Source organism: Trifolium pratense, linkage group LG5 (assembly GCF_020283565.1).
Source record: "Trifolium pratense cultivar HEN17-A07 linkage group LG5, ARS_RC_1.1, whole genome shotgun sequence".
NCBI lineage: Eukaryota > Viridiplantae > Streptophyta > Magnoliopsida > Fabales > Fabaceae > Trifolium > Trifolium pratense.
The window spans coordinates 28,756,312-28,779,542 of NC_060063.1; the positions used below are offsets into that span (position 1 = coordinate 28,756,312).

At 30.7% G+C, this 23,231-nt stretch overlaps 1 protein-coding gene across 1 annotated transcript; it reads right to left on the reverse strand.

Annotated features, from left to right (window-relative positions):
- Window positions 1–7,362: 7,362 nt before the first annotated feature.
- On the reverse strand, window positions 7,363–8,811 carry LOC123883484. Its single transcript, XM_045932300.1, has one exon. The coding sequence runs from the start codon at window positions 8,577–8,579 to the stop codon at window positions 7,626–7,628; it is 954 nt and encodes a 317-aa protein (XP_045788256.1). The 5' UTR covers window positions 8,580–8,811; the 3' UTR covers window positions 7,363–7,625.
- Window positions 8,812–23,231: the final 14,420 nt, after the last annotated feature.

Genomic DNA, 23,231 nt, shown 5'->3' on the forward strand with positions numbered 1-23,231 from the left:
TAAGTTCTCTCTTTTATTTTATTCTTTTTCTCTCTTTTTTGGTTAAAAAATAGTCTATATTTATTTTAATTTCGGTTTTCATTTTACTTTTTTAAATAGAAAGGTTGCAATTAAGCTTGTTTAAATTGTGGATGTGGACTATTACAAAAAAAAAATTACTTTTTTAAAAAAATAAACTAAAATATTGATATAATAAAAGCTAAAAAAACAATATTTTTAATAATTTTTATGTTATAACATAAATTGTAAGTAATAAATAAAAAGAAATAAAGTTTGTAATATTTTTGAGTTTGTATATCTTCTCAATGCAAGTAATTAATGCAACCAAAATCAAATTCAACTGGTTCTTATAGCCATTGGTTGTCGGGGTTTGACCTGGAAGGCATAAGGATATCACAAGCTGAGAGATGCCACGGTTGTTATTTGGATGCTAAGAATATCAAAAAGAGGATACATTGGTGTGGACTTTTCATAATACCAACAATATCCTTGATTTATTTATTTTGAGCAACAAAAATCTTTTATTAACAAACTCACCATAACATAAGACATGTCTTTTTTTTCTTTGAGGAGCAAAAATATTTTATTAACAAACTCACCTTAACATAAGACATTTTTTTTTTTACATAAATTTACATAATAGAAACAGACAGCCGCGAAACACGCTCTATCTACGGTCCAACTCGCGGTTTTAACAGTCCAACCATGCGGTCAAAAATATAAACGGGCAAAAAAAAACAGATCTTAAAACTGTAAACAGGTATATCTAGCTCTATCTACAACTGTTGTGATGCCTATTGTGTACGTTGCGCTGTCAATTTAGTTTTTTATTAATTAGCATCAAATCATTAGCGGACCGCGGTTCGATTCCCGCAATTGCAATCGGAAGGGGGTTGGAACCACTTGATGCCATAACTGATCCTCGAACCAGACTAAACTGGTTGTCAAAAACAAAAACAAAAAATGAAATCATTAGCATCTGTCATTTACTGGATAGAGACTAGATTGTAGTTGTTGGTCACACCCTTCAAAAGGGTAATGCGTGCGCGAATATGCTGGCTAAGATGGGGGCGAACTCTGTTACCCATCTTGTGAAGCTCGAAGTACCTCCTGCCGAGTTGTCTAACCTGTTTGTTGATGCTTTAGGAGTTGCTTTTGTTAGAAACTAGTTTTCTCTTTTGATTTTTTTTTTTGTTTGTGTCCTTATTCTCTCTTGTAACCAAAAAAAATATCTCATTTTTCTCTAAAATTTTATATTTAGTCTTACTATTTCACCTTTTTTTTTTATTATTATTATTATTATTATTATTATTAATTTTCTGGTTCCCGAGACAAGGGGCCCAATAATCCAGTGTTCGGCTGAATTAAATAAAGTTTGACAAAGTATAGTTGGGAACTTCTCTTGTGTTGGTCCAAAAAAACGAGGTGAGGATGTGGTGTCTGGATGCTTCTTGTTCCTGTTGAGTAGTATCTCTTGAGGTGCCCGCTCTTTGTTGGCTTTTTCGCTTCCCTTTCTTGGTGGCTGCTTTGAGTGATTTTGATGGTTTGATGCTTTCTGGAGTTCTTTTTTGTGTTTCTTTTGTAACTCTTTTTTTTTTTTTTTTTAGTTTTTGAGTATTTTTGGTACTCCTACTTTGTATTTTGACCGTTTTATTGGTTATATATAATTATGTATTTGCCATTAAAAAGAAAAAATTTCCATTAAAAAACGAACTCATATTTTTTCGAACAATTCTTTAACACTTTAAAATACTCTCAAAATTTACAATATATAAAGGAAAAGTAAGATGGAAAAATAATTTATTCAAAAAAAAGAAGATGGAAAAATAATTATTATGTACTATAAGATGAGGAACACTTGCTTAGGCACAACACCAAATAAAAGGTATTGGGCACACACACATAATGCATGCAGCTATTGCGTTGCGGTGTTGCGATGCAGTTTTTCTTGTGAATTACGTATTTTCGTACCACATTTGCAACTTAATCTATGAAATATTCCTAAATGATCGTGTGATCAAATAAATTGTATTTGATCACATTCATAAAAAGTAAAATAAGTATTTTAAAAAATAATTAAATAATATTTACTTTTTTAATAATTAAATGATATGATAATTTTTGTGCATGTGACCAAATACAATTTATTTGATCTCGTGACCATTTAAGAATATTTCCTTAATCTAGATGCGAGACAAGACGTGGTTTTAATTTGAAACCATAATTATAAGTGACATTTCTTCTTTGACTTTGCGGAACTAAAATGCAAGTTACACAGAACTCATACTATTTATTTTTTTTTAAATGGTTTAGCAATGGTACAAATGTGATTTATTTTCAAATATCTTTGTTTCAAAAATGGCACTCGGAAATTTTTAACTTTTTTTTGTGAAAATAATTCTGAGAAACTGATTTTTACAAGACTCCAAAAAAATCAACCAAACATTTTTTTTGTTCTTAAAATATTCTAAAATCACTTTCTATTAGGAAAATTTCAAAATTCTAGAGAGAAATATCTGTAATAGTTTCATAAAAAATATGGAAAGAAAAATTGGAATTTAGAGAAATTTTGGGGTAGGAAAGAGTAAGTGTGGGGTATAGAATATATTCTTCCAACAAAAGTTTTCCTACCTAAAGCTGAAGGCCTAGTTAAGAAAGCCCATCAGAAATTTCGAATCATGTAGATTGGAGAAGTTTCTTTTCGCGCCCCATGTCCTTCTCATGCACTCTCTGTCTTTCCAATTTTATCCTTTTACAAGTTGAGTAGCGAGTGTATAAAAATGCAAATTTTGAGAAAACACAGCTCGCAACAAAACCTGCAAAAATGGGTTCAGATTTTAAAATGTAAACTTGTCACCAGGTTGACAATTTTAAAATGTAAACTTATAGATTAAGTTGAATTCTCTTTTGATAGGTCGACAATTTTAACTGGCCACATGTGCAATTGTGTGCACCAATCACATGCCTTGTTGAATTCTATAATCTGACACCCTTCTTCATTTTTTCACACATCAACTCTCCTCTTATTCTCCCTGGTTTTTAATTCTTTTGAAATTTTCATCATTTATTTTGTAAATGGTTACATAGCTTGTCGTCTCGGTTAGTCATAATGATCTTATTATTTACATTATGCTAGTCATGACGATGGTTACATAGCTTGCCTCGTCGACTAGCACAGCGATCTTAGTTAGACATAATGTTTTCAATAAGTCCCAAAATAGGAAAGGAGAAAGAGGCATGATATTTAAACACAAAATCTCCATGGTAGGTAAATTGAATAGAACTATTTTTATTAAGAAATCAGACAAAAACATTACATCAAAATATTATACCAAAACATCTTTATTACAATGTAAATTTTGTTGAGAATATAACAAGTGTGAGTTTGTGGAAATAGTCCCACATTGGATAACAAAGAATCCAATCTCATGTGGAAGAAGTAAGCATATAGAGACCAGATTTCATTTCATTTCATTAGAGAGCATGAAGTCATTGAAGTAGTGTATTGTCCAACAGAGGAACAACTAGCAAATGGCTTTACAAAAGCTTTGAAGTTCGACATGTTTGAGTACTTAAGGGATAAGCTGGGTTTGATAAGTGCTTAACAGCTTGTGTGCCAGTTATGAATTATGGAGGAGTGTTAGAAAGTGATGTAATTCATAACTGTTTTGATGTTTTGAGGTAGTTTAGAAGTTAGTTAGTTAGTTACAACAAATTGTGAATGAGTTAGTTACTTGAAGTGTTGTGACTTATCTCAAAAGCAATGTTATGTAACTACTATAAATAAACTTGTAATTGTGTAATCTCTATCAATCAATAATACAGTTTTACATTTGCAAACTTTTCTTTGTTGTTCAGTTTTCATTCTTTCATCATTTAGTGTGTTCATCTTGCTTAAGCAAGCCAAGCCCGCGCGCTGCTGAGCCTGCAACAAGGCCTGCAACATTGCCAAGCTTGGTCCTTGCATTGTGTGTGTCCTGCGCTAACAAATACATTGTCATTCAGTGATAAAACTTGTGTTTTTTTGCCAATAGGTCATGCCATCATGGGTTCAAATCCTCCTTAGTCTTGATAATTAAAAAATTAATCAATAGTAAATTATGTTTATTTAATTTATATTATATGTTATAACTATTCGTCCCACTTGAAAAAAAAAAATCTCAGCTCCGCAATTGTTTGTTAGTTGGTTTTGGAGAGAAGTAAGAATTTTAATAAATCTATTATTTATATATTTAGGAGTTTCTCTCTCATGGTCTTATTCTTATGTGGCACCATTTCCTTGATCCATGTCTTATGTGGCATTCTAATATTTCTCCAATTCCTATGTGGCTAACTATGAAGGCCTTTGCAATTTCTCTAATACATGATGATATCATTTTACTTAGAATCTTTGGCTAATTTGGAAATTCAACCATTTTTCAATTATTGTTTATAAATCGAATTTAATGCACCTATTAAAAATAATTTTAAAAGGAAATAATTGACTATTTTTGTACCAATTTCGTCAAAAAAAAAATTATTTTTGTACTAAAGCAATTGTTTTTAAATTTTTTTTTATGAAAGGAAGATTGCCAACTGCATATAATAATTAGGTATAATTGTCAGCTGGATATAATAATTTTTATGGTCTTCAAATTCAATTAAAAAAATATTAAATCTTTATGGTCTCCAAATTATTCTCTCACAAATTTTTTTCTAAATGATCGTGTATCAAAATATTAAGGTCACACACACACATATATATATATATATTGTATTACGGTAAAAAAAAATTATATATTTTCATAATTTTATAATTATATAGAGTCACATATTATAATTAATATTTTATTATTATTTAAAAAAATTGGAATATGTGTGTTATATTCATGTGCATTAATTTATTTAATTTATTTATAATATAATGGAATATGTCTTATTTACTAATTTACTAATTACTAATTTACTAATATATTTTTAAAATTAAAAATGGAATCAATATATTTGACTTTTAATGAATTTAATTTCATATTAAAGACAAAATTACTCATTTGTCCATTTTTTTTACTATATATATAACATTTGTCTGAACTCTAAAACTCACAATTTTTCAATCTTCATTATCTCTTATTCTTCTCTCTCGATAATCACTATTTTTTCTGTATATTGTCACCTTTTTAAATTTCTTTATTTTTTCTTCTTTGTTCGATATTTCTTATATTTTTAATATATTGTTTGTTTTACCTTTTAGATTATTTTCTTTTGGTCATCTTTTTATTTATTAATCCTATTTATTTTTCGTGACAGAGAAATAATTGAGAGGCAAGACGAAATGCATCACATTCTCACAAAATGGATTGAATTGAGAGCTCGAAGTCTGTTTTAACAACTGTAGTTTTGTTTTTTTAGAAAATCTTGCTTATAGCACTTTATCAATATCAATGATATCTTGGATACAAGTTGGAATATCAATGATGTATTTACTTGATGAATCTATCAACAAATTAATCAAATGATGTATTTTTCCAATAGTATTAAGTTCATCATTATTGTATATTTTTCTATTGCAATTTTTATTTTATACTTCTTTTTTTTAAAAAAAGGAGATCTTTATTTTTGTGAATCTATTATTTATATGTTTAAGAGTTTTTTCTCAAGGAAACAAATCTACGTGTCACTTTCTTATGAACTTTAATTTTTATTAATCCAATGTGGCATCCTCTCATTCATCATTCTCTTAGGTGGTGTCCTCTCATTTCTTTTACCGGTCAAAATCTCACGTGACAATCTCTCAATTCATTTTGCTGATATGTCATTCTTCTATATTTTTTCCTTTAGTCATTAGTGCTCAATTATAAATATAGAAATTGTTCAATCAGGTTTTATAAACAAATGTCTATATATTAATATTTTGATACAATTGAAATTTTACATATGGAAACTTTTGATTATTGACCAACTCATTTTTGGAATATATATTGATTAAATTAAATCAATGCTGAAATGTATGGAAATTTCAAAAATTAAGGACCAAAAATCTACTATAGTTTCTATATATACGGGTCAATATGTAAGTGTGAGGGTCATTTAGTGTCTCAACGCCCCTTCTCTATTTTCTCTTCTCACCTTCACTACTCTTTTTTTTTTTTTGACAGAATCACTACTTTTTTTTTCTATCTATTGCTATTGTTGTTGTTTTTTTTTAAATAAAAAATCTATTGTTATTGTTGGTTATTTCTTATTTATTTGTTCAATATAATTTTTGAAATAAACAAATAAAAATTATATAAATTTGGACATTTTTTAAAATTTGCACATTAACAAATGGGATATGCTTAAAAAAATTATATAAATTTTTTTTGTGTCAAGCAAATGACAAACAATTCTACTGTTCATTACTTTTAAATAAATAATATTAAAATTAAAATCGGCCCATTTTGCTTCTCAAATGTGAAATTTTTTCACACGGGGACATGAGATAAAATATTCCTGAAGAAAACAAATGTCTAAAGGAGAGAGATGACGATTAAGAACAAGTATATTAACCGTTAGATTAGTTTTTGCATAATGACTTTTTTTTTATGAAAATAAAAGAATAAATATATGAACATGTGAGTTTGGAACGGGGAGTGGAATATCACTCTCCACTATGTCATTTCTCCTTAAAATATCCAAAATTTGGATCTTTTATCATATTTAAATAAACTATTACATTAAATATAAAATTAATTTTACAAATAATTAAAAAAATCACAATATTAAAATTTTAATAATCCATATTTTTCATGTGTGAAAAAAAATGATCTATATTTTTCATAGAACATTAACCCGGGCGATAGCACGGGTAAGTTATACTAGTTTATATTATGTTACTCTCTGATTCGTTTTATAAGAGATACTATTAAAAGAAAGGGGATTATTACCCCTAGTTTAATTTCATTGTAATTTTTTTTTCGGGCTTAGGCCCTCGTGATTATAAAATAAATAAAAATGAAAACACCATACATTTAGAATTTATTAACTCAGTAACAATAAAAAAAAAATAATAATTTATTAACTCTGGTGATACGCAAAACAAAGGTGATACCACAACCACACCATCCTTTTATACTTAATTATTAGCTAATTTCATGTAGAATTTATTAACTTATAGTTCAACCTTAAAATATTACTCTCAGAATTTTGGTTGCTTGTCAATGTGCAAAATTTATTGACAAGTTTGACTGAATCAATTTCTTATGCAACCCATGGATTGAGTCACCACGAGGTAATCGCATAAGATTGAGTATTCTAATAAGCAATTCATGTTTTCATTATCAAACTTTTATAATTTAACATAACATAATTTTACATACAAGAGTGAAGTAATAGCAAAATGATGACTTTTAAGTAAATTGAATGTATGTGGATCTCAACCATTTTATACATTTATATTACATATCCTTTAGATCTCAACTTATTCAAATAGCAATTTATTTTCTTGACCTCACTATTATGAAGTGTAATTTTTCACATTTACATAATGAATAAACCTATTTTTTTTGGACACAACATAATGAATAAACTTGATAAAGGGTTATAAACATGAAAAAAAAATAACTTGATAAAGGGGGGATATACCTAGCTATGATGTATGTAATGTATGCTTAATGTATAGTGGTATATATAACCCAATGTTGACCATCAATATTCACTTTAAAACCATGAATTTTGGCGAATAAATCAACGGCTCTTCTAACCCCTTTATTATCTGCGGCAGTAAAATAATCATGCCCGAAAATAACCCCACCAGGTCGAAGAATCCGAAGACCCCGATTTATATCGGACCAGGCCGATAAAAAATCATGACCCGCATCAATTTCAACCAAATCGGCCCAAACACCCCATTCACAAAGCTTCATTAAAGCCGAACCGCTAGAAAATGGAACCGGTAAAACCGAACCGGTTTTTTTAAAAGTAACAACATTTTGAAGAAATTGATAATAAAGCAAAACGTCACCGTTTAACATAGCTATGTTTTTGAATTGGTCTCTAAACCCGGCCCAACCACGAAAATCATCAATGCAAAGTATCTGAGTGTTGAGTCCGAGTCGCTGAGTCAACTCAGCCATGTGAATCGCTGAAGCACCAAGGAAAGTTCCAACCTCAACGATGATTTTTGGCTTCACTTTACGAATCAAGTTTTCAAAAACAGCACCGTTTGAACCCCATCCTTTGACTTTTGTACTCCGATGAAGAATCGCCGCCGCGTGTGGCGGAGGAAAGTTGAGAAACGGTGAGTCTCCGTTGAAGATGTGGTTGATGATTGTCTGACGAATGTTTTCCGGTGGAATTGGATCGGCGCAGAGTGTTTTGACTCGGAATGGGTCGAGCTCGGTTCCGTTGACTACGGAGAGACGGAGAACGGAAGAAGAAATATGCGGCGGCGTTGGCGGCAGCTGTGGTGATAATATTGGTGGTGGTAATGCGATGGTTGAAAATGAATGCGATAAGTAACCTAGAGTGTAAGTTAGCACGAGAAGGATAACATACGCCGCGGGTTTAATGATAGTAATGATTGTAACTGAAAGTCTTTTGTTATTGTTATGCTCTGTTTTCATGTTTATAGGGATTCCTTGAAAATCTTTTGTTTTTGTTTTCCTATGTTTTTGTTGTTGTTGTTGTTTGGTTTGGAAGGACTAAGGTTTGTGTCGAGTAGAGACAACTATTGACAACTGAAACGATGAAGAAGAATAAGAAGGTGGTTTGTGGTTTTGGATTTTGGTAATGTAATATTATCTTTCAAATGGTTGCTTCTATTGGAGCATATTGTTTTGGCCATTCAGAATTGTATGTTTTTTTTTTTTTTGATAATGATGAGGGCCTAAGCCCAAGGGAAAAAATTACATAATGACTAGTCTAGGGGTAGTTATCCCCAACATATCAGCAAGTAACAAACTACTTAATTGCGATGGACACGTATCATAGAAAATACTACCAGATCTCAATGAACACCCAATATTGGCAAGAACATCTGCACATTTATTTGTTTCACGGTAAGTGTAATGAATAACAACCTCCCATTCCATCTCAAGTAGTTGACGAATCTTATGAACAAAAGCACTTCCACGATGACTCCCTCTCCCCGCTTCCGAAATAGCTTGTACCACCGCCAATGAATCGATATTCAGTTCCACCGCTCTGAAATTCAGTCTCTTAACATGTTTCAGACCTTCTAGTACACCCCACAACTCAGCTATAAAAGCATTACCAACCCCAATAAATTTAGCATATTCTCCCAGCCATTCTCCTTCACTACCTCTCAACACTCCACCACATCCTATTATTCCATCATTAGAGCACGAGCCATCAGTATTCAATTTAATCCACCCACTAGAAGGAGATTTCCATTGTATTTGAACAACCTCTTTCACTCTATCAAAAACAAGCCTGCTTGCTTTTTCTATATCCAAATATTCTTTAGTTCTCTGAAAGATATAGCTATGTGGCCGTAATGGACGAATAAAATTCTCATCATGAAGCTCTTTATTACGCCAAGTCCAAAGTAGATGACACGCCATTGCCCAATAATTATTCCAGCCAACTCCTAATTTCCCATCATCTTCACTCCACAAATTAAGTGCTAACCAATGTTGTAAGTCATCACTTTGAAAAAATTTGTCTCTCACATGAACAGGAACCACATGAATCCAAACTGTCATAGCAAGAGGGCAATCCCTCATTATATGTAAAATGGATTCATTAGTATCACCACAATAAATACATACAGGAGAGCCAATACCCATCTTGTGTTTTCTCATATTTGTAAGTATCCTACCATGCATCATAATCCAAATGAAATACTTCACTCTCTCTGGAACTTTGAGTTTCCAAACTGATTTCCACTTTATGTCTTCTTCAGCTTGATCAAAATCACAGATAACATGATACATAGCAGCTATGGAAAATGTATTTGTATTGTTACCTGGCCATATTCGTGTGTCCTCTCCTGCGCTTGAATCCGAAGGTAGAATGGTTGCAATTTTCTGACATATAATATCTGGTAGCCAACCTTCTAACCAACTCCATTTCCACTCTCCATTAGTATCAACCATATCCTTCAATTTGATATTACGCAGATGCTCTGGAACAATTAAATTCAAGTCTCTAATTCTTGTATCTTCATTTATCCATTTATGATTGCAAAAGTCTACACTTTTTCCATCATGTATTGACCAATAACAAGAGTCCATTAACTGTGTCCAGCCACGCACTACTGCTTCCAAAGGCTTGAGTCTGAATCTCTCGCCTCAACATTTCCTATATCATTTCCTCTCTGGTATTTACCCCTCAGCACCTGAATCCACAACTCATTCTCTCCATGTTGCAACTTCCAGCCTAACTTTTGAATGCATGCTTTGTTCATAGCTTCCAGACGTCTCAAACCAAGCCCTCCATTCATCTTTGGCTTAGTAACTGTCTCCCACCCTATGGCATGATATTTGCGAGCATTATCCGTTTCACCCCATATGAACTTACGTTGCAGCCTTTCAATATCTTCAATACAAGACTTAGGAATGATTGTTGTCATCATCGGATAAGTAGGTATTGCTTCCAAAACGCTTTTCGCCAAGGTTACTCTACCTGCAAAAGAAAGGTGATTTGCCTTCCACGCCGATAACTTTGAACTAACTTGATCAATCAAATAGTTATAATCACTCCTTCTAGGTGCTCTGCCAGTCAATGGAACACCCAGATATTTACCAAGCGAGTTAGTCTCTCTAAATCCGGAAATATGGTGGAGCTTATCTTTCACGCCTCTACTAACATTCTTTGAGTAAAGTATGCTAGTTTTCTCTATATTAACTTCTTGTCCAGACATCTTGCAAAATTTATCTAGAATTGTCTTCACCCCATTCATTTGAGTTTCTGTGACCTCTCCAAAAAGGAGTAAGTCATCGGCAAACATTAGATGAGACACATAAGGTCCTCTCCTACCAGCACGTAGAGCCTTCCAATCTCCCTTCAAAACAGCATGAGAAATAAGGTGTGATAGCTTGTCAATACACAACACAAATAAATACGGTGATATCGGATCACCTTGACGAATTCCTCTCTTTGGCCGAAAATAATCATTCCTTGCACCATTCCACTTGACATTAGTTTCCACACTTGTTACCATATGCATGATTATATTTATCAATTGAGCTGGAAAATTAATCTCCATAAGCACCCTCCATATAAAATCCCAACTGATTTTATCATATGCTTTTGAAAGATCCACTTTGATAGCAAAATATCCCTTCGTTCCCTTCATTTTCATCATGCTATGCACCATTTCCTGGGCCACCACAATATTCTCATGAATGTTCCTTCCCGGCACAAAACCTGTTTGAAAGGGAGAGACAAGTGTGGGAATGCATTCTTTTAGTCTACCCACTATAACTTTACTCACAATTTTATAAATTGTGTTGCATAAAGAGATAGGCCGAAATTGATGAATAAACTCCGGATGCGATACTTTCGGAATCAAGCAGATGTCTGTTTGATTAGCTTCTGATATAATACTTGGGTTCTTCCAGACATCTTTGACAAACTCACAAACTTTCTCATTAACCACATCCCATGATTTCTGATAAAAGCCAGCCGGAAAACCGTCTGGTCCCGGAGCTTTCCAAGGGTTCATACTAAAGATAGCATGTTTAACTTCCACGTCATTAATGGGATCATTCAACCTATCCAAAGAATTGTATGTTTTATAAATAATAGATAGACTAATCGTTTATGTTATGACAGGATTTATATCTAGATATAAAGAATATAGGTTTAATTGCTTATTTATATTTTTTATTTGAATTTAAAGGATATGCAATATAGTTTTACACTTACGATTAATAAGGGTGATTCCAAGATATTAAAAAAATAAGGGTGATTCCAATGGCGGAGCTAGTCCAAAAAATTGGCATAATTTATGATGTATAAATACTCCAGATTGCTTAGCGCCCCCCCCCCCCCCCAATTTGCTTAATGTGCCCCCCCAATTTGCTTAGCACACCCCCAGATTGCTTATTGCCCCCCAATTTACTTAGCGCCCCCCAAATTGCTAGTGTGCCCCCAAATTGCTTTGTGCGCCCCCCAAATTGATATGCACGCCCCCCACCCCCAACATAAATAACACACAAAACCATTCCACAAGTAAAATGGTTTTGAATTACAACCCTTTAAAATCATTCGACAGTAAAAATGGTTTTGACATTATAAGTACATCTAATGTGAAACCATTCCGCAACAAAAATGGTTTTGGGGGGCGCGCGAGAAAATTTGAGGGGGTGCGAGAGAAAAAATTGGGGGCGCGAGAAAATTTGGGGGGTGCACTAAGTATATGGGGGGACACTAAGCAATTTGGGGTGCGTTAAGCAATTTTCATTATTTATGCATGGTGCATAAGGAAAAAACTTATGCACCATAACCACTCCCCAAAAAATTGAGGAGGGCCGTTATAAATATAAATTGAATATGCTAAAGAAATTACTAAAAAAAAAAGGATCACATTAAGGGTGTGTCTAATATGGATATCTCAAAAATAGTTAAAAGGCGGACTATTACCATTTTTAATAAATAAATTTTTTAAATATAACATGAAATATATTTTATGTCAATTCATATGTAAACTTCATACTTTTTAATTAGTTCTTGTATTTATATTTATAATATTATACGAATCTCTCTAACAAAAATTTAAAATTTTTTAACAAATGATTGACCAAACATGAATTTTTATACACTAAAACTCTATTTTAAATAAAAATTTTGAGGACTTTTTTCTCAAATTAAAGGAGGTTAATAACCTTGTAAATTATAATGTCAACTTCCAAAAATAGGTGGTTTGAAACCCCTACAAACTGGAAAGCACAAAAAGAATTCTGGGTCGACCAATTAGAGGGGTTTGAAACCCCGCAAACTAAAAAACAGTGAAACTACACAGACTATTTAGCAGGGGTTTAAAAAGAGTGGAATAAAATTATTGAATGATGGTATAAAATTATTTTACCTCGTTAGTGCATATTCATTTTTTCCTTGATATTTACAACTCCTTTTTCTCGACAGCCCAAGTCGCCCACCACTTCTCAAAGGTCAATGGAACCTTGCTTTCCATAACGGCCGACATCAGAATAATGAGTATTTACTGTTCATCATGGCCATGGCTCCTCCGCTGTTTTTTTATTTTCTTCCAGCGTCGGGGCTATATATACTTATTTCATGAAGAGAAGTCAAGTACATTCTATTCTATTCTATTCTTAGAATCTTGCTCCACCTCTTACTAACTTGAGCTTGGAGCAAATGCAGGTATAAAACCCCCTCTCATTCACCGGAACGGAAAAAGAGTACCACTGGACAAAGGTCGATTCTAATCCAAGTAAGTTATGATAATTTTAAGAAAAATGTTAACTAGTGATCTTGAAGAGAGTTACTTAAAAAAACTAAATATGATAAACAAGTCTTTAAACTTGTGCATTTTATTTGTTAAAAATATAAATAATGTTTGTTTCAATGTGAAAATTACATTTTTTTTTTTTAACTTCCTTAATTTGTACTAGAGAGATTCATTCAAAAATAAAACTTGTACTATAGAGATACTAGTTAGCATGAACCTAAATTAAATATTAATTTATTAAAGGCAAATAAGTATCAATTATTGAACTTAAAAATATCAGTGTCAATATCATTATTTCCCGTGATTTAAGTTGAAGAATATTTCTTAATTTTATTTTATTTTTCTTTCAATTAATTTTATTTTTCTTGCATTATAAAAAAAAAAATTATTTTTCTTTCTATTTTCAGTCCATAAGATACGTATGGTATATAATAAGATATTTTTTTCACCAAATTATAATGGCGCAATAACTAGTTTGAAAGGTGGTGAGCATGAATAATTTAATTAATATTCATCCAGATACAGAATCTACATGTTTAATGACGTAACTGTTAGTTGATTTAATAGTGATTGACACTAAATTTAGTAAGAAGAATTATGATTTGATCTCTTATAATTGCTATTGGAGGAAGCTGGAACTACATGATACCATAACTGACTTCCAAATTAAATTAAACACGGCTTAATGAACCAAATATTAGCTGTGGAAAAAAATAATACAGGATAATATTGATAATATGTGTCATTTATACAAAAAGAAAGAAGTAGTTGGAATGTTGGATGAGTGTCACTATATATAACTTGCCAATTGGATGAGTGATTGAGTGTCACTATATATAATTCCAAGAAATAGTTTTGGCATGAGTAAACCACCATTGCTTCAAAAAAAATTAAATAAACCACCATTTTTGCCATCGGATAGTCTAATCCTCTAAATATTTACAAAGTTGTGTTAACTTTTAGTTTTATTATATATAGAGAGACACAAGTATTAAAGGATAAAAATCATAAGACAGTATGATCGTTTGTTTACACGGTTTAGTCAAATCAGTTATGAGTGATGTTCATTTTAGAAGAGAAGACACGAATTGACGCGACACTCATCTATGCGGTAGTTATTGAAAAATGTAAAATTCAATTATTTTTAAGTTAATATTTTTTGACTTTATTAAATATTTTTAGTTTTTTACTATTACAATTTTTTAGTTATAAAAATAATTTTAGTTTATTCAAATCTAAAATATCCGTGTCAGCATCATTTTTATTTTGTCATAAGCGCATCATTTGTTTTTTATAATATACGTGTCAACATCATTATTCATTACAATTTAATTTGAAGAATATATTTTTAATATTTTCTTTCTTTTTCAGTCTGAAGACTTTGCGTACGGTATTTAATGAGATTTGTTTTACCAAATAAAAAATACGAATAATTAAAAGGAGGTGGGATGAACAAATTAATATACACCCAGATACAGAAACTACATGCCTTATTTTTAGAAGTTACCAATGACGTTAAGGACTGTATGCAAAATGTTTGGTGGACCTCATATAATCATATGATCATATGGATGTTCATTAACCAGTTAAGCTCAATGTCTTAGTTAAAGGTGAAATTTTTAGCCTTTAGACTACTTAACAAAAAATAAGTCTCACTTACATATATCATATTACAATCATACATCCATGTGATCATATTACATTCTATATATCAGAGTAAGAGTTTAAATCTCACACACTTTTTCTTTAGATCATCTACAATCGAGCTTTCCAATTTTGAGTTCTTAAATGGATCTAATGTATACATATAACTCGTTTATAATTTTGTAATCATAATTTTAATAAACACTCAATTCTTTCAATCCAACACATCTTAAAAAGTTCTAAATGAGTCTCACTTATACACATCACTCCTTCAAATATTTGAAATTAGTATGTCTCTATCAAATGTCTCTCAATATGGTGTCTGTTGATGGCGATTTTCTAACGGTGTTAAATGTGTCGATGTGGAATGTTAATTAGTGTCACGTGAGCAATAACATTACACAATATAAGTGTCATGTAGTCAATTGTCAATTTAAAACAATGATTATAGTTATTGTTATAGACTAATTTGACGGTGAGTTGAAAATGTCAGAGACTATTTTGATAGAAAGTAGATGAAGACAGAGACTTATTTGACAATAAGTGAAACAGATGCTCATGGAGAGACCAAATTGAAAAACACATTTGACAGCAGAGAGTAATTTAAATATTGAAAGAGTCAAAGAACTATTTGAGAACCGGTTACAAAAACAGGGACAAATTTGATGGTTTACTCAAATAAAGTTTGACGAAGAATTGTTCTTGGCCACTAGGAATCAAATTCGAATTCTTTCAAATAATTAGTTATAAGGGATGTTCATTAACCAGTTAAGCTCAATGTCTTAGTTAAAGGTGAAATTTTTAGCCTTTAGACTACTTAACAAAAAATAAGATAAAATAAAATGTTTAACATTTAAATAATTGAATTCGACTAGTTAATGGGTTTTACTTATCTCGTTGTCAGATTCTAAATTATTTACCATAAACTTCTTTAAGAACTAGAGAATTAATATGAGGGAAAAAAGCCAATACATCATCTTGCCGATTAGACGATTGCTACCTATTTGCATGTTTCAAAATTTCAAAAAATTTCAACAAATTAAATAGTTTTTGTTCACGAATGTATAATCTGCTTATAGTCGTATAAAATTGTATCATCTGTATATTGAAGATGAGAAATAGAAATTTTCGTAATACGTATTTATCTAAAATCACTAGATGTTCATCACAAAAGCTTCCCCTAAGAAAATAGTATCATCTGCATACTAAAGATGAGAAACAGACATCTCACTCTAAATCTCGTAAAAAGGTTCCTCTCCACGGCAATCCTAATTGCCCCACTTAGTCCCTATACCACCAACAAGAACAACAAGAACTGGAAAGGAGTCAGTGGGTCCCCTTGCTTATCTCTTCTGTTGGGCTCCTATATTAACTATAACCGAAAGATTCCCACTGAAGATACAAACCCTGATCCAACTACGCCATCTCAAACAAAAGCCAACCTCCACATTATATAGTCAAGAAAGCTTCAATTAACCGATTCATATGTCTTTTCAATTAAGTTCATCTTAAAGATCAAGCAATTAGTCCTGGGCTTATTGACAAAATCAATAATCTCATTTACTTCAACCATTCTTCCACCACAACTGTCTTCCACGAATAACAGCAGAATGATTGGGCGAAATAATTTTATCCATTATCTTTGTCAATCTAAGACTTTAGTCACAAGTTTATATAAGAACCCCTAAAAAAAAAATCGGTGTGAAATCCCCAATCCTCATGGACATATTTTTATAAACATAGTTTTCTTTCAAAATTGAAATAATACGGAGACAGACAGTATAAAAAAAAAAAAAACTTTAGTTTTCTTTATTATCATACTCCCTCCGGTCCTTATTATAAGAAGAAGTTCAGTTTTTAGATTCATAGAATGTTGAATGTATCAGGTCTATATTATTGACTAGATACATCCAACATTCTATGAATTTTAAAAGTGAATTTGTTCTTATAATAAGCACAAGAGGAAGTAGTAAACTTTAAGGAAAATAGTGTTTACTAAAATTAATGATTTTCTAGTGCATTTGTTTCTTACGACTCATTGTTTATTATTGTAAAATAAATTAATAAAACTGATGATGGAATCAAAAGCTTAAAATATGAAGAATCCCCCCTTGCATACCTAATGAAATTGAATAACATTATTATACATACACACAAAAAATTAAGTTAGGACAAATACTCAAATCTCAATGAAAAAAGCTTCCAGCTCATAGGCCTTCATAGGTTTGTTGCTCTATATTTTTGGTCATTTTAAAATCTATTTTATATCATCTATTACATTTACACATAATTATCAATATAGATCAAATTATGGGCATGTTTGTTTCTATTTTAAAAAAATCGATTTTATTTTTTATTTTTGAAAATAGATTTTATAAAATCGTTTTTCAAAATATTACAAGTTTTTTTATATTCGTTTTTTTCTAAATTGAAAAACTAATTTTGACATCATATAATATAAACATACATTATTGAAGATTAAAACATAGTCAAAATCGTAATTTTTTTCAAAAAGTTGTATTTCATAAATGATTTTTATAAAAATCTATTTGAAATAGCTTCAAAATTAAGTGATTTTTTGAAATTTTAATATCCAAAAAAAATTTCAATAAAATGATGAAATACCTAAAATAACATTTTAAGAATTACTATTCAAAGCAAACTTTCATTTGAAACTTTTATAAAAAATTTCTTTGTAAATTGTTTTTACACAAAATTATGTAACACTATAAAATTCATTTTTAAAAAGTCAAAACAAACATGCCCTATATCATTTTAAAATTATGGTGTTGGGTTTTGTTTCAGACGGGTCAAGCTCAATCCAACAATATATCAAATTATCTCCAATTCATGCACACACCCTAAAGACACATCCATAAAAGACCGGCGAACAAATATGATGAAGATAAGAATCCTACTTTTCGTGCCCCTTAAAAATCTTCATTCACCCATTGAAATGATCAAACTAATTCTCTAGCTTTCTAGGATGCGAGCACTTTTCGCACTCTAAGTAATGAGTGACAATATTTTTAACTTAAATTCAGCATCTGCACCCAAAAAAACATGAAAAAAAGGAGTTCGCATTCTAGAAAGCGAACTAAGTTCACATCCTAGCGCAGATGTTGAGTTTGAGTTAAAAATATTGACACTCACTACTTAGAGTGCGAACTGAAACTCAGTTCGCTAGAGTGTGCAACGAGGCACAGTTCACCATTTAGAGTGCGAACTCAGTTTACACTTTATTTGATAAACAATGCTACCTCCGTCCCTAATTATAAGACCGTGTTTGACAAAAATGTATTATTCATTACCTTGGTTTGACCGTTTTTTTTAATAATATATAAATGTAAATATTAGCATATAAAATCTTGTTCAATTTGTTTTGATCAGTATTTTCAAAATATTAAATTTTTATAATTTTTACTAATAGACAACTAAAGATATTGTTGATCAAAATTGTGCATTGGCGTACATGTGGTCAAACAGAGTCTTATAATTAAGGACGGAGATAATACATTTATACGGTTGTGACATATTAACGTCATTAAACACGTTGACATGTATATATTATACCTTATTTAGTGCATTAGTTTTTATTAGAATTATATCTCTATTTAAATATCTCTATGTATATATTATTAGTTTTATTATGAATGATTACTCATAATTATATAATTATATTGTTGTATTGTAATAGCATGTAAGAATTTGCCGTGTGTTATTGCTTGACCATCCACATATATATACAACAATTATATCCTAAGATTCTCTACCAAAAAAAAAACAATTATATCCTAATATTACTCCTAATGATTATCATATAATTATGAGTAATCTTTCATAATAAAGGTATAATGTACATAGAGATATAATTCTAATAGTTTTACTATATGTATATGTAATCTCTCAATATTAATACAATTTAATTCATAGTATTACTGCCTTATAAGATGAAGGGGACAAAAAATTAATTTTTATACGGTGAACTAGTTCGCATCCTAGAATGCGAACTTTAGTTTTTCAATTTTTGCAGTTTTATACACTCGCATCCTAAGTAGCGAACAACGGTGGTTTAGTTTTGCTATTTCCTACACTCGCTTCCTAAGTAGCGAGTTCCTAAGTAACGAGAGGATAAATTGAGAATATTAAGGGACGCACATGTATGTCAGAGGTGCGAGAAGTAGGATTCTGAAGTTAATATCATGATTTGTTCATAATTGTCCCGTGATACAATTGTCCAATTTACAGTTTTGGGTCCTAAAACATTAATCCTTCCCATATAAAGTCTAGCTCATTGTTTAGGTTTAAATAAACGACTCCTAATTCTAAAAATCTCAAGATTCTTAATTAGGGGTGTATTGGATTAGGATTTCATGGGATTTTAAAAGACTTTTTTATTTTAAAAAAGTCATGTGGTATTCAATCAAGACTTTTACAAAAGTTAAGTAAATCTTGTGGTATTCAATTAAGACAATTATGATTTTTTTTTCAGGGCAATGAAATCTGTTGGTATTCAATTGAGATTTCTTGTCATTTATAAAATGTCCATTGGTATTCAAAAATCTACCGATTTTGATGGATTTTGTTATGGAATGGATTTCATGAGACTTTTTAGTTGAAAATATAAATACTACACTTCTGAAACAATCTCACTCCAAACCCTGAGATTGTTCATACTTTCTCAAAGACTTTTTTCCTATTGCCGTCATACGTTCTTCTCCAAACCCCGGTGAATGCCAAGATCTTTTTTTCTTTTCACCATGTTCACTGCTACTATTGTTCATATAGGTTCACATAGATTATCGATATCAATGGGCTATGTGTTCAGATATCTACTAATCCATCCAATACAGTTTTCATTAACAATGATTATGGTTAATTTCTTTTTGTGATTCAATGTAACAAACTAACACTACAAAATCAATAGATCTAAACAACTCATGTTCACTCACATCACAAAGAACAAATCATATGCTTCAATCACTAATAACATATTAGTTAAGCTTATTGTTCAAGAGTATTAAAAAAAAAGCTTATTGTTCAAGAATTCGTATTCATCGGTGTTGCACATTTGACACCTACACAAAATCAGATACTCCCCTAAAAAAATGCAATCAACGATGCAATCATACTTTCTTACAAAAAAAATAAAAAAATGCAATCTTGTGTTATTCTTTTTACAAGGTTAACTTGTTTTTTTCTCCTTCAAAAAAAAAGGTTAACTTGTTTCTTCAATTTTTTCTTTACAATTCAATGTTTACAATTTTTTTTTTACGGAAATCTTCTCATTTTTTTTATAGAATTGTTTTCTTTATTGATAATTGTGTTTTTCTTTTTTTGGTTAAAATTTATTGACTTAATTGAAATCTTAAAAATCCATAAAGTACTTTGAAATCTTGAAAATCTGTGTCATAAATTCTTGAAATCCTGTATTAAAAAGTTCTGATTGTAAAAAGTCTTTTAAAAAAGTTTGTTAAAATCTCACAAAGTTAATATAATCTCACAAAATCTTTTAAAATCTTCAAGACTTTTTTTGTCAAAAAAGTCTCTCAAAATCTTAATCCAATACACCCCCCTTAGTTGATCATCGAAGTATTTGTAGTAGTGTTGAACATCGATCGGTTTCAGTCGATTTCGGACAAAAATCTCAAAATCAGTATAAACCGCAATCACTTAAATTTGGGCCCAATATTGACCGTCTATATCTTCGGTTTGTTCCGGTGTTGGACCATAGGGGTAGAACTTGTCGGTTGTTACGAGTTAGATTGAAACATTGCTACTATTTCCGAAAAACCATTGATCCCAAAATATATATATTTTTCAAATAGTTCAATATCTCGTACACAATTCAATAAAGGATAAAATAAAAGTACTAAATGAACAATAACAATAGTGAAATGCAGTTAATTTCTTTCAAATTTCTAATCAAATGACAACGAATAAAAACATATTACTAGAAATTAAAATAGAACTAGAACATTAGAGTATATTTGACACCTCCTTTATCAACATTTTAAGAGTTTGTATAATATAACATTTCTCTCATCTACTAAAGATGAATAAAAACAACAAAGCGAAGAGTATACGAGATTGAGAGAGAAAGAGGCACTCCAAACCGAATGAAAAAATTAATTTGCATATGAATGGTTATTTGGCCAGTTTTGATTACAAAGAGATAAACTTTTAGAGACTCTCACACCTGCCTGTATGTAACTGTTCATAACCAGTTTTTAATAGCCATTTACCTAACATCAAACCCAAATCCGACCAGATGCTTCTATGATTTGGGTAACAGGTTCGTACTCAACCCTAGTTTGCAGGTACACCACCTCCACTACGGAGTGTTACAAATCTTAGATCAAATAAAGATCAAGTGTAGGGTCGAAAACATTGCATTTTATATATAGAAGTCGAAGTTTGAACTTCAAATATTATTGGCCTGTTTGTTATAATTTTTTTTAAAATAGATGTTTGTAGTGTTACAAAATGTTGTGTAAAAAAAATTTACAAATTTTTTTTTTATAAAAGCTTCAAATGAAAATTTAGTTTGAATAGTAATTTTTAAAATGTGATTTTAGGTATTTGATCATTTTATTGAAACTTTTTTTGGATATCAAAATTTCGAAAAATCACTTAATTTTGAAGCTATTTCAAATAGATTTTCATAAAAATCATTTTTGAAATATAACTTTTTAAAAAAATTGTAATTTTGACTATGTTTTGATCTTCAATAATGTGTGTTTGTTATATGATGCCAAAATTAGTATTTCAATTTAGAAAAAACGAATATAAAAAAACTTGTAATATTTTAAAAATCAATTTAAAAAAATATATTTTCAAAAATATAAAAAAAAAATCCATTTTTTTAAAACTGAAACAAAGATCCCCATCAACGTTGACTTTTGGGGAAAAACTATGGGGCAATGGCAATCAATCAATACTTCAATGCCCCTGCCAACGTTGACTTTTGGGGAAAACCAAGCACAGGGTTAACATGGATTTGCCTTGCCCAAGCTTGAGCAAGTAATGCGAGGCAGACCTTGTCATCACCTCATATCTAGAAGCTTCACTCCACCAACAGGAAATACACTTGTGTACTTTGTAAATCCAAGATAACAAATCCTCTCTCCGGTCTTTTTTATAAGGAACACTTTGAAAAAATCACACAGACCAATGAAGCACATTTAACATAGTTATTTTCATTTAATACTCTTATAAATTTAAATTTATTCCATGTATACCCTTATTTAATTACTCATTATTCAACTAACTTACTTATTTTTAAATTCTCTCTCATAATAAATAAGGGCATAAGTGAAATTGAACATTTAAAACATTTGAAAATTGGTCAAAGTTTCTTATAAAAAGGACCAAATTTTTTACCCTAAGTGTTCCTTATAAAAAGGACCAGAGGGAGTAATATACTCCCTCGGATTCCTAATATAAAAATTTTACTTTTTAAATTTATTGAGAATTTAATGTATCTAATTCATATTATTGACTAGATATATTAGATTCTCAATGAATTTAAAAAGTAAAATTTATCTTATATTAAAGACCGGAGGGAATATAATTTTTTATTTATTTAGTGTTAATCTTTCTATTTTCAAGTGAATGAGACTCTAATAATCTAAAAAGTTTATTGTCCACTTAATCAAATCAAGTTCTCCTAGCTAAATAATTCTTGAAATTTATTGTCCACTTAAGCACTATGAAGCACAGACACCGGACACGACACGGACATAGACACATCGAAACCGATAAAAATTTGGAAAAATGACACAATTTAGTGTAATCATAAGTGTCGGTGTCGGACACGTACACCGACACGTGTCCGACACGGACACACCTAATCCAAGGCGTGTTGGTGCTTCTAGCTTAAGCACAATCACTTGCATTTTGGTTGTGTTGGGTTTGAATTAATTATGAGGTTGTGTTTGTGTTAATCACAACTAGAACATTAAATTTCATAATTTATGAGTACTTAGAAACTACTCAAAGACAACATTAGGAGTGTGAAAACCGTGTCAAACCCTATTTTTAGCATTTACAATCTCCATTGTCTAGTTAAATTCCTGCACCTCTTTTGAGACTCATGGACCACACTTTATTCTTCATTTCCATTTCCCTTTGTTTTGTACTTTGAGTACTATCTACATTTTCCATATCACATGATCAAATCTCCATTAATTCA